The following is a 14,486-nucleotide window of genomic DNA, read 5'->3' as shown; positions in this document are numbered from 1 at the left end:
TGAGAAATATGATAAGTGCTAGATGTAACTGCCTAAGGGTGGCCCACTAGTGAGAATATACGGGTGCTCACACAAACCCGGGTGGCTACAACTCACGTGTGCGGACGACGAAACTGCCAAATGGCTTGAAGAGGCTGCAGAGACTTCAACCTTGGGAGGGAGCTAGGCTCAGGTTCATGAGAGGGGCAGACCTTTCACGACCTCATGACTGCGTGGCATACCTTCCAGGCGACGGCGAAGATCACCGCCTAAGTCCGGGTGATGTACTAACGCGTCTGAGGCGGATGAACTGAGGTCTGGATACTCGCGAATGGGTCGTACTACTGTCGACTAATGGTGCTGTCGACGACACATCTATGGAGATGCTGAAGTCAGGCGACTTTAGACCGTTCTTTGCCTTCGGTCAGGTGCGGTTTCGTCCGAGGAGTAAAGCGTCCTAAGAGCGAAGAGTTGAAGACCTGGGCAATAAGACGTCCATCATGGCCGCAGCTCAAACGTTTGGACAGTCGTCCACAGAAACGGTTAGCTCCAACCCAAAAAAGAATGTCCTGAGGCAGCAGCAATTGCCTTTAGCAAAGGGCAAACACACCGGGCAAAACGAATCCCAAAAGGGGTGGAGGCGCACAGGGCTATAACAGCTTCCCTCTAAAGCAACCACCTCGTTTAGCGCCCAATGGGGGCGGACCTAAAGAACCCAAGCCAAATAACAGGTAACTGACTACTGACTGGGTCGGATATAAATCGACCTCACAGAGGAACTTACTATATATACTGTGGTAAAACTATAAAGAATCATGATCAGCTAAATTTACTGTACGTAAACTGTACTAAAAAACAGAACCAGTAACAAAGCGTTTATACATTTTAATCCTATTGTACAGACATTCATTATTCATACCATATCGGATTCTCTAGTATAGATTTTGTATATAGTGCAGCGCATTTTAACATTATATCAGTGGAAGATTATACATTCCGATGACAAAGTGCATCTAAAATCTGAGTTAGCGGTCTGTGACAAAAAACTCATTTGTTTATTCTCAATATTTCGTCCTATATTTTAGTGACTTCTTCAGGAGAAACTACAAGAGAGTAAAAAAGTATGTTAATATATAAAAGAATTAAACACAACAAAATGATGAAACGGCGAATGAAGAATTACCTACTTTATATGCTAATTAAATTGCAAATAAAAGGACAAGAAATATAACTTACAACACAGTCAGTTTAACATCTCACATATAGACACTGAGCAATGCTCTATATAATGAGTAATACTCTATTTACTGAGTATAAGAGTATATGTATGAGTTTATATAAATGCTATTAACGGTTTTCAGTTACCTAATGATCAGATTTTAATCTCCCTTGACGTGTGTTGTGGTTTTATTATTTACAAACATTCCGATGGATCTTATCACAGAAATATTAAACGAAAAATGGGATCTTGTAAATCTTGTGATCTAAATAAAATATTTTTACCTGGTTTGGAATCCTGCCCACAAATAAAATTCATCAATCTTAAATGGCATCTCGGCAAACAAAGTCTGGATAAAATCAACTGAACTGGTTTAGAAGAGGTGCACACTTGGTATGCCATCAGACCTAATTCCAAGAAAAGCATTAAACAAAAGTTCATACTCGGTCAACATACCAGACCTAGGGACTGGGATCCGAAACGGATGAAACTAGAGAAAGCGGACATCCGAGTATATTCAGACGGCTCCAAAACCAATTTTACAGTGTACGAGCTGGAATATAGTGCACTAGCCTAAGGACAGAAAGATCTAACTGCCTTGCAAATCAATTTTTCAAGCGAAAGTACATGCCATTGAAATCAAGCAAGAATGCTCAACCAAATGCAACTTTATAGAGAGCCCTCAAAATCTACAGTGACAGTCAGGCGGCTCTAAATGCGCTAAAATCCCCTAACTGCACATCTAGAGCAATATGGAGCTGCAAAAACGAGTTCATACTGCTTGCGGACGGGAACAAAATTACCCTAACATGGATTCCGCGACATGCTGGGCTTGCAGGAAATGAGGTGGCTGACAAGCTTGCCAAAAAACGAGCAGAATCAAACCTAATAGGTCCAGTACCAGCATTAGGCATTGCCTACAATGCGGCAAAATGCACAATCTCAAACCTGGTGCACAACAAAGCAAAGTACTTCTAGAGGGATTACCAGGACACAACAATGCGAAGGCTTTCCGGATGGAGAAAGATGAGACTGCAGCATATCCTATGCAGATGTCCGGCACTAGATCATCTTCCGCAATGCCTTACCTAGACGGAAGACATTAAGAATGCTTCTCCCAGTCAAATTATCGAACCTAGGAGTGAGCAACAATAGACCTAGAGTCGCAGTGGAGCGACACAAGGTGTCGCACTCATAACAAATCTAACTTAGATGCGTAATCAGAAACGATCCTGGTGATTTTGAAACAGTTCGGGAGTCGATGATGATGGATTCCTGCGTACGAGCGGGAGGTACTCATTTTGCACAGTTCTTATAGATTAAGAAACATTACATATAATTTTTGGTAATAAATAATTGTTATTGTTAAAATTCTTTTTCGCCTCGTATCTTCAAAACAAAGCGTCCTATCAAAAATAATTAAAGGACAAAATATCCTTAGAATAGTCCAAGGAATAATTTTAAATTTTTGCCGCAGGTTTAGTAAATACCCTGTATACACACAACCAAACTTATATGGAATCACTAGGTAATTCTGAGAAGAATACAGTTTAATTTGAAAAAATTATTGACGAGTAAAGTGCTGTTTTTCCAAACCAAGTCCTCTCTCTAAAACTGCATGTTATAATTTGTCCTGTGTTATCAGGTCTTTTGATATTTCCCCATAAGTCGCATAAAAATCGAAAAACCAGCCCTCCAGAGCTTGACTACAAGTCAGTGTTTGTCAAATGTAATTAAAGAAGTTCTTTCACGAATTTCACAGTTCACCCCAGGGAGGTAGTGTAATGTTTCAGTACCTCCTTTGTATTTCGGGATATGTATGGTAGCCTGGAGTCTAGCTTGTCTCCCTCCATTTCTTAAAATGCGAATTCGATGGTCATCAGATCGTAGACCGAGTCTGGTTTTATCTGAAAACAAAAACACCAATACCTGTAGCTTGCGAAAGTTGTACGATTTCTTCTTGTTAGTTAACCTGCAACGAGATCCTTCTGTAATGACTCTTCCACGAATACTAAAGAATAGGCCGTAGTTATTCTTTGGTGTGCCGGTTCCAGAAACCTTGAATAGCTTTTTGAGACAACCCCTTGTGAAACTCCCACCATTTTTGCGATCTGCTTTGTGCCATGCCTTGTTCTGCCAGAGCAATAATTCTTTCCCCTTGGACTGATAACAGCTTTGTTATTTAAATGTGTGAAAATAAAGAAATTAAAAACTCAATATGACTTGCAAGTGAGCCAGTAAAAATCAGGACTGCAAGGACAACAATTATTTAAGTCGCTAATAATTCTCGTTGGTAAACACATGTACTTTTTCATTGCTGGGTGATTCCAGGTAAGTTTAGTTGTGTATAAAATCTATATTGATACTATTAAACAGGTTCAGAACCAATTTTTAACATTTGGCAATTTCAGATTTGCTGGTCAAAACTCAGAATTAGATGCGTTACTTCATTTAATTGATTGTCCAGCACTTTTGGAACCAATGCTAATTTGTATTTATCTCTTATTCCATTTGGGCACTCACTAAATTTTTAAAAAAAAGTTGCGAGGACTCAAATTTCACTAGAGTAGTACTGTTGGAATACTTATTATTTTAAATATGTTTACAATAAACATTTATTTATTTTTTTAAATTCTTTTATTTATTGTTGTTTTATTCCCAAAAACGGGTGGTTTTTTGAGTTTTATTTGTTGAACGTATATGTTTTTTGTGATGTTCTGTATCTGATGATAGCTGTTTACACAGCTGAAATGCATAATACATTTAACTAACATGTAGGTCAGCATGCCTAGCTAATAAATGAGATAAAACTGTGGACTGTATAAAAAGAGAAATTGTTCACCATTGAGCAGCGAAACAAAGGGGCCTTAACGACTTACCTGTGAGGATCTAGTTGCTGGATCTTCGTGCACTTTATAGTTCTCATGAATTTGAGGCGCCTCTGTTTACACTAATTTTGAGTTTGTAGAATTAAGGTTTTTGCGGTACCCGAAAAGATGGTGGTACTTTCAATGAACAAAACAAGAGAGATACTGCTGCATAGCGCATAGGCCATCTTTTTTTACTAACGCGCAAAGATACCAGGTGCAATGATATATTAAAGTTACTTTATTCATTCCTTGCAATAATCAATTATATATTAATTTCACTGATCACAATCCCAACAAAAATAATTCTCCATACTATAAAGTATTGACCATAAACACTTATTAAAATTTGTGATTTTCTGCTTTAAAGTTATAGTATGCCATTTGAAGTTACCTCCTGCTATTTGAAGCATATTTGTATTTTTGATGTGTTATGCATATTATCCTGACACAGATATTGTGTAAATATTGTCTATATTTACAATAATTTCTCCAATTTTCCAGACATTTCAACTCATATTCCAAATGTCTGTTCCTGGTATTTGGAGACGTTTTTTTTCTCAGACAGTCACCATTTACTTCTTTCAGGCATTTACAGGAAGCACTTAAAATTACTGTTGTGAGTGTGACAACCAAAATAATTAGTAAATTAATTATAAATTGGGAGCCACCACTGATTAAAAATGAAATTTGTATATAAATAACTTAATAATAAATTAATAATAAATAACTTACACATGCCAAAAATATTATATTTAAAATCAAGTGTTTCTACAACTATTGAAAACCTCCTTAGCAAATGTCTGGGCAACCAATAACGGGAACACCAGTGTAGCCTCTGCATAAATTTTAACAGGTTTGGCCTCCTTCTTTATCTTTCCCCATGAAACTGCTTCATCCGGTCTTGCTCCAGAGTCACTTCCATCAAATTCTGAAGCTGTGTTTAGATAAACTGCAAAATCTGCCCCATTTCTCTACAATTGAGTGTATCAAAAAAATGCTAAACTTGATAAACATATTTACCATTAAATTGGCATTACAAATATGGTGTTTGATTAATCCTCCTCCTAAAATAATCACTCCACTGTTCACAGCCTTCATAGCCATAAGGTTTATTCTTCTAAGGTCTGAAATTAAGCTGTTTACAAAAATTTTTAATTAAATTTGCTACTGTACCTTGGATAATGTCCACTACTAGGCCAGGATTCTTAAAAGAATGCAAAAACATCATATCTCCAATACTTCCATCTGTTAACCCAGGACAGAATACAGGAATCTTATTTTTATAAGCCCAATAATAAATACTATCTTCATGGTTGATCTCTTGCCCAAGCCTATCAATTAGTCTACTGGGTGTCCACAATACCTTTTCTTCTTTTTGCTCCTTAAGCATCTGATCAAAAATTGGTATAATCCAGTTTTCAAATGAGCAATAATTGTCATTGGGAACCAGTAAGTTTCCTATCCGATTTATGCCCTTTTCTCTAAGGGATTTACCTGCTAGGGTGAAGTCACCTAGGTAAGTTGGGCACATGCATTTTATAAAGTCTTCTTCTATGCCTCCTGCTGTGGTAACTAAGCAATCTACCTTAAACAATCAGTAAGAAAAGTAAGTAAAATTACCTTAAAAGTCCCTAGGGATGTATATTTAATCCTTACCAAACTATGTTGTACTAAAAACTTAATAGTTTCCCTCAATCCACTTGACACCAAGTTAGAAGTATACCCCAGGAATATAGTACAGTTACTCCTCACAGTGATATGCTCATCCTCCTTGTCTATATACTTGTCTGCAGGTATTGGCAACTTCCTACACTCCAACATCTTATTAATTTCCTCAACACCTAAACCAAAATTGGTGGCTTGAAAACCAGTGTGCAAATAACTTTGGAGAATTTTATCATAGTCAAGACCCTGGGACCAGTTGTATCCACAAACTTTTTCTTTTAAGAGTGAGGAATCTTTGGTTTTTACTAGAACTACTTCTTCTGGAGAACTCATTGTATGGCGCCTAACATTTTGAATCAAATTGAAATTAACATGAAGAAATGGTAAAAGTAATTGTCATTTTTAAGAGGTACTTACCTATTTTAATTAATTATTTGAAAGTGAAAAATCAGCAACCAATTGAAATGATCCCCAAGAGGACTTCTGTTTTTCTTTTTTTGAGGTTAGAGCTGCGGTTTTTTTATAATATGTCAGTCATATATTTTAATGTCTGAGAAGCTAGCGTCCGATCGAGCAACCAAAGCAAACAAAATCGAGAACGCAGCATATGTCGCTTGCCACCAACCAATTTATAGTCCGCGCTCCTTGTTATTTAATCAATATAATACCCGTATCTCCTGAAACTCCCAAAAGATTTTAACAATTAGAAATACCCAAATCGACTTACGCTGGTCTTAGACCTCTAAAAACTAAGGTTTTGTTGTGAAAATTAATTAAAAATCAAAAGTTAATTAACAATAAATATCTATATCGATTTTAGATGGTTGCAAATCTCTACAAACGAAAGTTTTTAAATAAAATCGTTTATTAACAATTAAGCGCTTATTTTAAATTTTTGTTAATATTTAAAAAAACATGTAATTAAAGAATTGCATTTTTTCAACCAAATTCGAATAATATGCAGTATTCGTAAATCGCGAAGCTTGTCTATAAACGTGAAAACCTTAGAACATTGAATCCCTAGAATAAGCCAGCTGCGAACTATAGGCGAGGTTGTTTGAGTTCACCATCTCTCGGACAATGATGTTGAATCGAGTTTCCAATTTTTCATTCAATATACAGATCGTGTTATCGTGAGCTACGTATTACCCAAAATAATGGCAACACCGCTTGGTTGCGGCTTGCAGGCGGCGGAATTTTTCGTTTTTATTTTTTAAACCGGGAGTCAGCAGACCTCACTTTGCTGTGTTACTGCACGTTGCATTAATAATTTTTGAGCGTTATTTTTGTGTTTTTTTCACTATGGCTGTTTATACCCCTTCCGAAAGAGTTCAACTAATTAAATGGTTTTATGGAGGCAATTCGGCAGTACAATGTAGAGATTTGTTTTCAGTGACATTTGAGAATAGACCGATTTCTTGTGCAAAAACGGTTTTAAATGTGGTTACAAATTTTGAGACATCTTTTTGTCTTCAAGATTGTAAAAAATGCCACACAAAAGGTCAAGAACCACCTGTTGAAGTTGTCCAGGATATAGAACGGCGGGAAGAAATGGTTTGCAGTACCTTAGAACTTGATTCGACACGGTCCACTAGAAGTGTTGGAGAGGAAAATGTTTCAAGTATTCAAAAACTCAGGAAATATTTCCTGAAGACCAGTGGCGAAGAATAGAATTTTGTGAAATCATGATGGAAAAGGTAAATGAAAACGAATATTTTTTAAAAAATATTTTGTTTTCTGATGAATCTTCTTTTCCATTACAGGGCAATCACAATCCTTCCATTATTCGTTATTGGTCTCAGGAAAACGAGCACAGAAGTTTTCAGTTTCGGACCCAGTATCCTCAGAAATTAAATGTTTGGGCAGGTATTTAAACGCCCAAAAGTACCTTGAGTTGCTTCAAAACCAAGTTCTTCCTGCCATTCAAATCCTACCTGATGTAGACCTGGGATCGGTTTATTTTCAGCAAGATGGCTGTCCTGCTCATAACGCGGCTAGGGTAAAAGAATTTTTAACAAATAGTTTTCCTAACCGCCTTATTAGTGGGACTGGCGATATTAAATGGCCTCCTAGATTTTCAGATTTGTCTCCGAATGACTTTTGAAGAGTGTGGTTACCTTAAGCAGACCATTTACAAGCATGAATTTAGTAGGCCAACAAATTTAGAGGAGTTGCGAAATAAAGTTGTCGAAGGTGCCAATTCCATTTTACCTGAAACACTTTTGGAGGTGCGAAATAGCTTTTACGATAGGTTAAGTTTTTGTTTAGCGAAAGAAGGCGGTTTATTTGAGCCTTTTATTTAAAAAAATTATGTGTTGTTAAGTTTGTTTATTAGAGTTTTATTTCTGATTTTTTATTATATTTTTATCAGAGTTGATATTTTATTTTTTATTAGAATAACGCTTTAATTTTCATTATGCAAAACACAGCATATTAAACATTTTAAGATTACAATTCTATGCGGGTTTCACACATTGTCATGTCTGTAAAACCCGCATTAGAATAAATATTTTAAAAATGCCTGGATTTTCGCGTAATATTTTGGGACATTTTGTCGCCAAACGACGCAGCTCCCACGAAAGTTAGATGTTTACTAATCCCGTCCTCGGGCCGGCCGGGGCGGTGCTCTGTCGCAGGCACTCGTACACAGCGACGTTGCAAAATTTCGCCTCTATGCGGTTTCCTATATGTAATGAACGAAAACACGATCTGTATAATTTTCTTAATCCACTACCTACATATTTTTTAATGTGTTATATTTTGTAACAGGTAAAAAATGTATTCTTCAAAAGTTTCATTTATTTGCTGACTAATCATATATACATTCAGAGTAATCAACAAATTTTTCAGAATAAAACATATTCCTGACAAACAAGTTAGTGAAAAAAAAGCAACTTGACAACATACAATACCTCTACCTCAGCTTAACTACAAAACAGCTTAACTTCCGTAGTTAAGCATCTTTATCATATATAAGTATCATATATCATATATATCATAAGTATCTTTATCATGCACGTATCCGACGTTGTCACCTTGTGTTGTTGTTCTAGATATTTTTTCATATCTGTGAAGCTAGCGCCCGATCGATATCCAGCGACCAAAAATCTAGAACGCAGCATATGTCGTTTGCCAGCAACCTATTATAGTCCGCGTCCTCTGTTATTTAATCGATGTAATGCCCGTATCTCCTGAAATTCCCAAGGAATTTTAATATTTTTTTGGTCCTGATATTAATAATCAATAAAAATCGATTTGTAGTGGTTATAAATCTCTACAAACTAAAGGTTTTTTGTGAAAATAACTTAAAAAGTCGAATGTCAAAGAAATGAAAAAGGGTCCCAAAGAATTTGATTTAATCTTTTATAATATATATTTATAATAAATATCTAAGCGCATTTGAGATGGTTGCAAACCTCTACAAACAAAAGTTTTTTGGTAAAAAATTATTGAATTGTTAGATGTTAAATATATGAAAAAATATAAAGAGCTAGGTATGCAACTCTTGAGGATATGTTATATCAATATCTTTTGGCAGTTTTAGCCGTTTATAACATCTAACGCAATAATTTTTAAATTAAAAAACTTTCGTTTGTAGAAACTTGCAACCATCTCAAGCGGTCGCTGCTTCACCTGTTCCTGCACTTAACCCAAGTACGAGTACATCCACTCTCAGTCAAAATGTAGAATCGGTCGAACTTACCAACTTAACAACAGAGGCTACAAGTGAAGATGAAACGGAAGCCTTGACTGAAATGGGCCCTGAGATGACAAGTACCATTCTTCTATCAGAGGATCCTGGTATGTGGTCTAGAACTATTAACAACGAGGAAGTCAGAAGGTTGGTTGAGCGAGGACCTCCTTTGATAGGGCGGAATTATCAATTTCCTACAAATCAGGACAAAAGAAAATTCTCAAGTAAGTACTTTGTCAGAAAACTGAAGAATAGTGAAACAACAGGGAGAATTTGGCGTATATTCAGTTTCAAAAAACTCTATATTTTGCTTTTGTTGTAAGGTTTTCGGTAAAACTATCAATACTTTTTCTGATTCAAATGGTTTTTCTGATTGGCAACGCACTTATCGTCGGCTATAAAAAGACATGAAACATCAATAGTCTATAATGTTCATATGAATACATGGATGAGTTGGAAAAAAATGTTAAAATTATCTATTACTGTAAACGATCATCATTTACGGGTTTTAGAAACCAAAAAAAAAAAAATGTCAAAATATATTATAATTATATTCTAAATATTGGCATGATGTTCTGAAAAGAATTCTTGCAGTCGTAAAATTTTTGTCCCGACAATGTCTAGCATTTCAGGGTTCTTCTAAAGTACTTTTTCAAACTGATAACGGAAGTTTTCTGAAGGCTGTCGAGATGATTTTCTCATTTGACCCTGTGATGAGAGAACATCTTAGTATAGATTGCAGAACTACCAGGAAAATTCTTTAAAAAAACTCATCATTTAGGCTATCAAATTCAAAACGAAATTGTAGAATTAGGTCTTCTAAAGTAAAAAATAATATTTTAAATATGATTAAATACGCAATTCCAAATGTTCAATAATTATGGACTGTACCCCAGATACAAGTCACACAGAACAAATAAGCCTTGTTTTGCGTTGTGGTGTTAAATCAAGATTTTAAAAAAGTTCAGATACAAGAGAGTTTTTTTAACTATAAGCTCAATATTCGATTCTACAGAAAAGGGACTATTTAATTTTGTAGTTGACATTTTACAAAATTTAAATTTAGATATTAAAGACATGAGAGGTCAAGGGTATGATAACGGTGCCAATATGCGTGGAAAGCATATTGGCTTACAAAAACGTATACTGGACGTTAATCCTAAAGCTTTTTTTGTACCATGCGCTGCACATAGCTTATATTTAGCAGTAAATGATGCTGCTAAAGTATCAAATGAAACAGTAAACTTTTTTAATATAGTAAAAGAACTCGTTTTTTACGTTTTTTTCTCTTCCTCCACAAAAAATGGGATATTATTAAAAAAATGCATTAAATCTAAGACCCCTAAGTGATACTAGATGGTCAAGTAGGGTAGATGCTATAAAGTCATTAAAATTTAGTTTAATTAAAATTTGTGGGAGTCTTCTAGAAATAGCGGATAACGATACTTAAAATAATAAATATAAATAAATATCTAAATATTTAAATTTATTTGTAGTGTAATTAATTGATATGATGTTTTATTTCAGATTAAGATTGTAAGCAAAATGATGCAAAGTGTAACAGTTGAGATGAAAGTATGTCAAGATTATTTAAAGAATTTAGTCGTTTAATCATTTCAAAAATTATAGAAATGATAATTTCTTTGAGGCAATAATTGCTCAAGCGGCAAGATTAGCCCCTGATATTGAGATCGAGCAATATTTTAACGCAATCAATACTACTAAACGAAAATATAAACCAAAGTTTTTTGATTATGAACATCGGGATGAAGCACCTCAAAATCCCAAAACCGCGTTTGAAGTAAATTCTTTTTGAGAATAATTGATCAAGTTCTATAGTTATAAGTTCTCTAAATAGTAGATTTGATATGATCTCTAATTATGACAATGTTTGGTTTTTTTAGTTAATTTTTTAATATTTTTACATTATGTGATGATGACCATGATCTCCTAAACAATTGCCAAGCTCTACGACAGAAGCTTACTGATGCGGTAAAGATGGAGCCTGATATTAAGGCAGATGTTTTGTTTAATGAGATTAAAACTTTAAAGTTATTTTCAATTCCTCATTCTTCAAATCCTCTGGATATACTACAATATATATTTGAACACAATCTATCTCTGCCAAATATTACAATTTCCTTAAGAATACTCTTAACTTTACCAATATCTGCGGCTTCTGATATTGGTAAAGTTAAGAGGGGAGAGGTCATTTTCAAAATTAAAAATTCTTCGATCAACTGTGCATCACGAGAGACTATCTCGGCTAGCGATATTTGCTATAGATGGTTGACAAAATCGATTTTGATGAAGTTATAAAAGAATTTGCTGCCGTTTAAATCAAGAAAAACAACTATATTTAACATTTAACCTAATAAAAGTTCTAGCTTTAAGTGACGGATGGTTTTTTGTTATTATTTAATAGTTTATTAACTAGAAAATAAATGTAAAATTTATAAAAGCAAAATATCAAAATACCTACTATGTCTCGAGGCGGTATTGATAGGGCGCCAAAGCAACGTCCCACACGCGGGCGCCGCTCACCCTTGCGGCGGCCCTGCAGAAATTTCTACCCACTGAACTGCCCAACAATACAATTCTTTGCGCTCTTTGGTGCACTTTTTTTAAATTTTGTTTTATTACAGGACGGGGAATGCATGAACTGGGACGCACAAAGCCCTCCAGAACAGTGTGGGGCTCGGTGAAGCCACTACCCACTAAACAATTCAATAATTTTTTATCGAAAAACTTTCGTTTGTAGAGGTTTGCAACCATCTAAAATCGGTGAAGACATTTATTATTAATTACATTAAAAACTTTCATTCAAATCCTTTGGGACTCTCTGAAGTTATAGCCGTTTATGTTTTTGTACATCTAACAATTAGAGGTTTGCAACCATCTAAAATCAGCTTAGATATTTATTATCTTTTATAGAAAAAAGTTTTATTTAAATCCTTTGAGAATTTTGAGGTTTTGTTGAATCACAACAAAACCTTAGTCTGTAGTGGTTTGAGACTACTGCAAGCCGATTTAGTTATTCATTGTTAATACCTGGACAAGAAATTATTAAAATCCCTTGAGATTTTCAGGAGATACGAGCATTATATTGATTAAATAACGGAGCGCGGACTAATTGGTCGCTGGCAACCGACATATGCTGCGTCCTCGATTATGGTCGCTGAACATCGATCGGACGCTAACTTCACACACATTTCCGTTTTGCGCGAGAACTGTCAGATTTTCACCCTTCGGTGTTACTCTAACCTAAAATCTACATTCAAAACACAAATAAGTTCTATTTAAATTATTAGTTTCTACTCTAAAAAAATGTTATACAGTTTATTAAGGCAAAATGTACCTCAAATACGCTCTAAGATATTAACAATAACCATGCCACACATACCGCAGTTTCATACATTAACAAAAATACAAAATACCTTCTGCAGCATAAATAGAGCTCAACTAAATCTTCCTTTAAACAGGAATTACTTTTGGATCTTTAGGAAACGTACTAAAAAGGAAATAATACTTGCTGACAATCCACCTGCACAATATGAGTTAATTTACCGCAGTGGCACTGATAACTACTTTTCAGCATATCAGCACCTGTCATTTTACGGAATAGTTATCATTTCTGGGTTGCTTATATGGAACAGTTTTGATATTGATGAAGGTAAGCATAAAAAACCATTAAGTATATATGAGAAAAATGCAACTGATGACGAGGAGGAGGATGATGATGGAGAAGGAGGTCTTGAAAATGTTTTAATGAATGCTGGAAAATATGATAATACATTGTATATAATGACTGCCTTCGCATTTATGTATTCTATGTTACATTTTGTAATATCACGAGCACCTGCTCGTATCTATTTCCATCCTCACAAGCAGAAATACCTGGTATATTACTATGGCATGTTACCAAAGCAAATAAAAACCTTAGAACTAAAGCCAGGTGATCTTCTGCCACCTACAGAAGAACAGATGCAGAATTGGGTGCCATTTGTTGACATCTTATATAAAGACAAGGAGAGTGGTAGGCACTTCTTATTGATAGATGAGTATTTCAGGAGACCAGCAGATTTGCATATTATGTTGGGGATACAAAAGGATGTAGGGAGCAAGATGAAATGTATGGATGAAGAAGGACCTCAAGTTAAGAACAAAAGATGGTAGCATGTATTGATAGCACAATTATATTTAAAGTTCTATTTAAAGACTGTGTTTGTTATTTTATTAAATTGTTGAAAAAATTTAGTTGAATAAATTTTTGATTCCTTATATTATTAAGGTTAATGCTTGTAAACATTGGGAGTATTTTGATCAATTTTTAGTTTTTATGGAATTTTTAAATGTAAAATTAGATTTGGTATACCTGGTTTTTATTTCTATGAAAGTATATTAAAATGAAGAGAGTAACCGAATACATTCTTTCTTGGTAAGCCTACTTGGAGCTGAGCAAACAGATAAAAAGTCGACAGTAAAAATAGTAAAGAATGGTGTAAAAGGGAAAACTGCAACTGCTCAAATATAATCGAACAATAGAAAAACAAATTGCTGCTTCCACTTCTGCACATAGTAAGTTTTGTTTTTAGCATGGAAGTTTTCTTTAATTTACTTAAAAATAAAAAATATGCCCTATACACAAAAAAAGAATTTGACAAATAATTACCATAGATTTCTCCAGGGTGAAGTACCCTTATTCAAAGTAAAATAATAGGCGAAGAGTCCTGTTTATTTCACAATCTTTAAAAAATCTATTAGAAAATCTAGAAATAGCAAAACTAGAATTAAATACACAAGTTAATTGTCTGAACGAACCTATTAACGCCCACTTCCGAGAAGCGGCCAAGATTGTAAATTTATTTAAGTAGTTTACCTCATTCCTGTAAATTTATCGTTTTTGAAAATGTTCTGTTAGTCGCGTTTAATCCTAGATGTCTCTATACGTATTAAATATCTCTGTATAATGTAGTACCCATATGGAACTTTTAAAAACCAAAATCCGTTATTGTCTTAGAACATTGAAAGGCCTATCAATGTTCTAAAGTTATTGTTT

At 34.7% G+C, this 14,486-nt stretch overlaps 1 protein-coding gene and 1 long non-coding RNA gene across 2 annotated transcripts; both read right to left on the bottom strand.

Moving 5' to 3' along the window:
• Positions 1–4,796: 4,796 nt before the first annotated feature.
• LOC126750240 (probable deoxyhypusine synthase) lies at positions 4,797–6,318 on the bottom strand. Its single transcript, XM_050459787.1, has 5 exons — positions 6,151–6,318; positions 5,725–6,076; positions 5,242–5,653; positions 5,089–5,192; positions 4,797–5,039 (listed from the first exon to the last, which is right to left on the bottom strand). Exons 2-5 carry the CDS (start codon positions 6,064–6,066, stop codon positions 4,827–4,829), a joined length of 1,071 nt encoding a protein of 356 aa, XP_050315744.1. The 5' UTR covers positions 6,067–6,076; positions 6,151–6,318; the 3' UTR covers positions 4,797–4,826.
• A 2,417-nt stretch (positions 6,319–8,735) lies between these two features.
• On the bottom strand, positions 8,736–14,240 carry LOC126750199 (uncharacterized). Its single transcript, XR_007665636.1, has 3 exons — positions 14,100–14,240; positions 9,437–9,621; positions 8,736–8,924 (listed from the first exon to the last, which is right to left on the bottom strand). It is a non-coding gene; the product is annotated as an uncharacterized LOC126750199 (long non-coding RNA).
• Positions 14,241–14,486: the final 246 nt, after the last annotated feature.

The sequence above is a fragment of the Anthonomus grandis genome, chromosome 2 (assembly GCF_022605725.1).
Source record: "Anthonomus grandis grandis chromosome 2, icAntGran1.3, whole genome shotgun sequence".
Lineage (NCBI taxonomy): Eukaryota > Metazoa > Arthropoda > Insecta > Coleoptera > Curculionidae > Anthonomus > Anthonomus grandis.
Note: the sequence above shows the minus strand (reverse complement) of the source record. Positions and strands in the feature narration are given on the sequence as shown.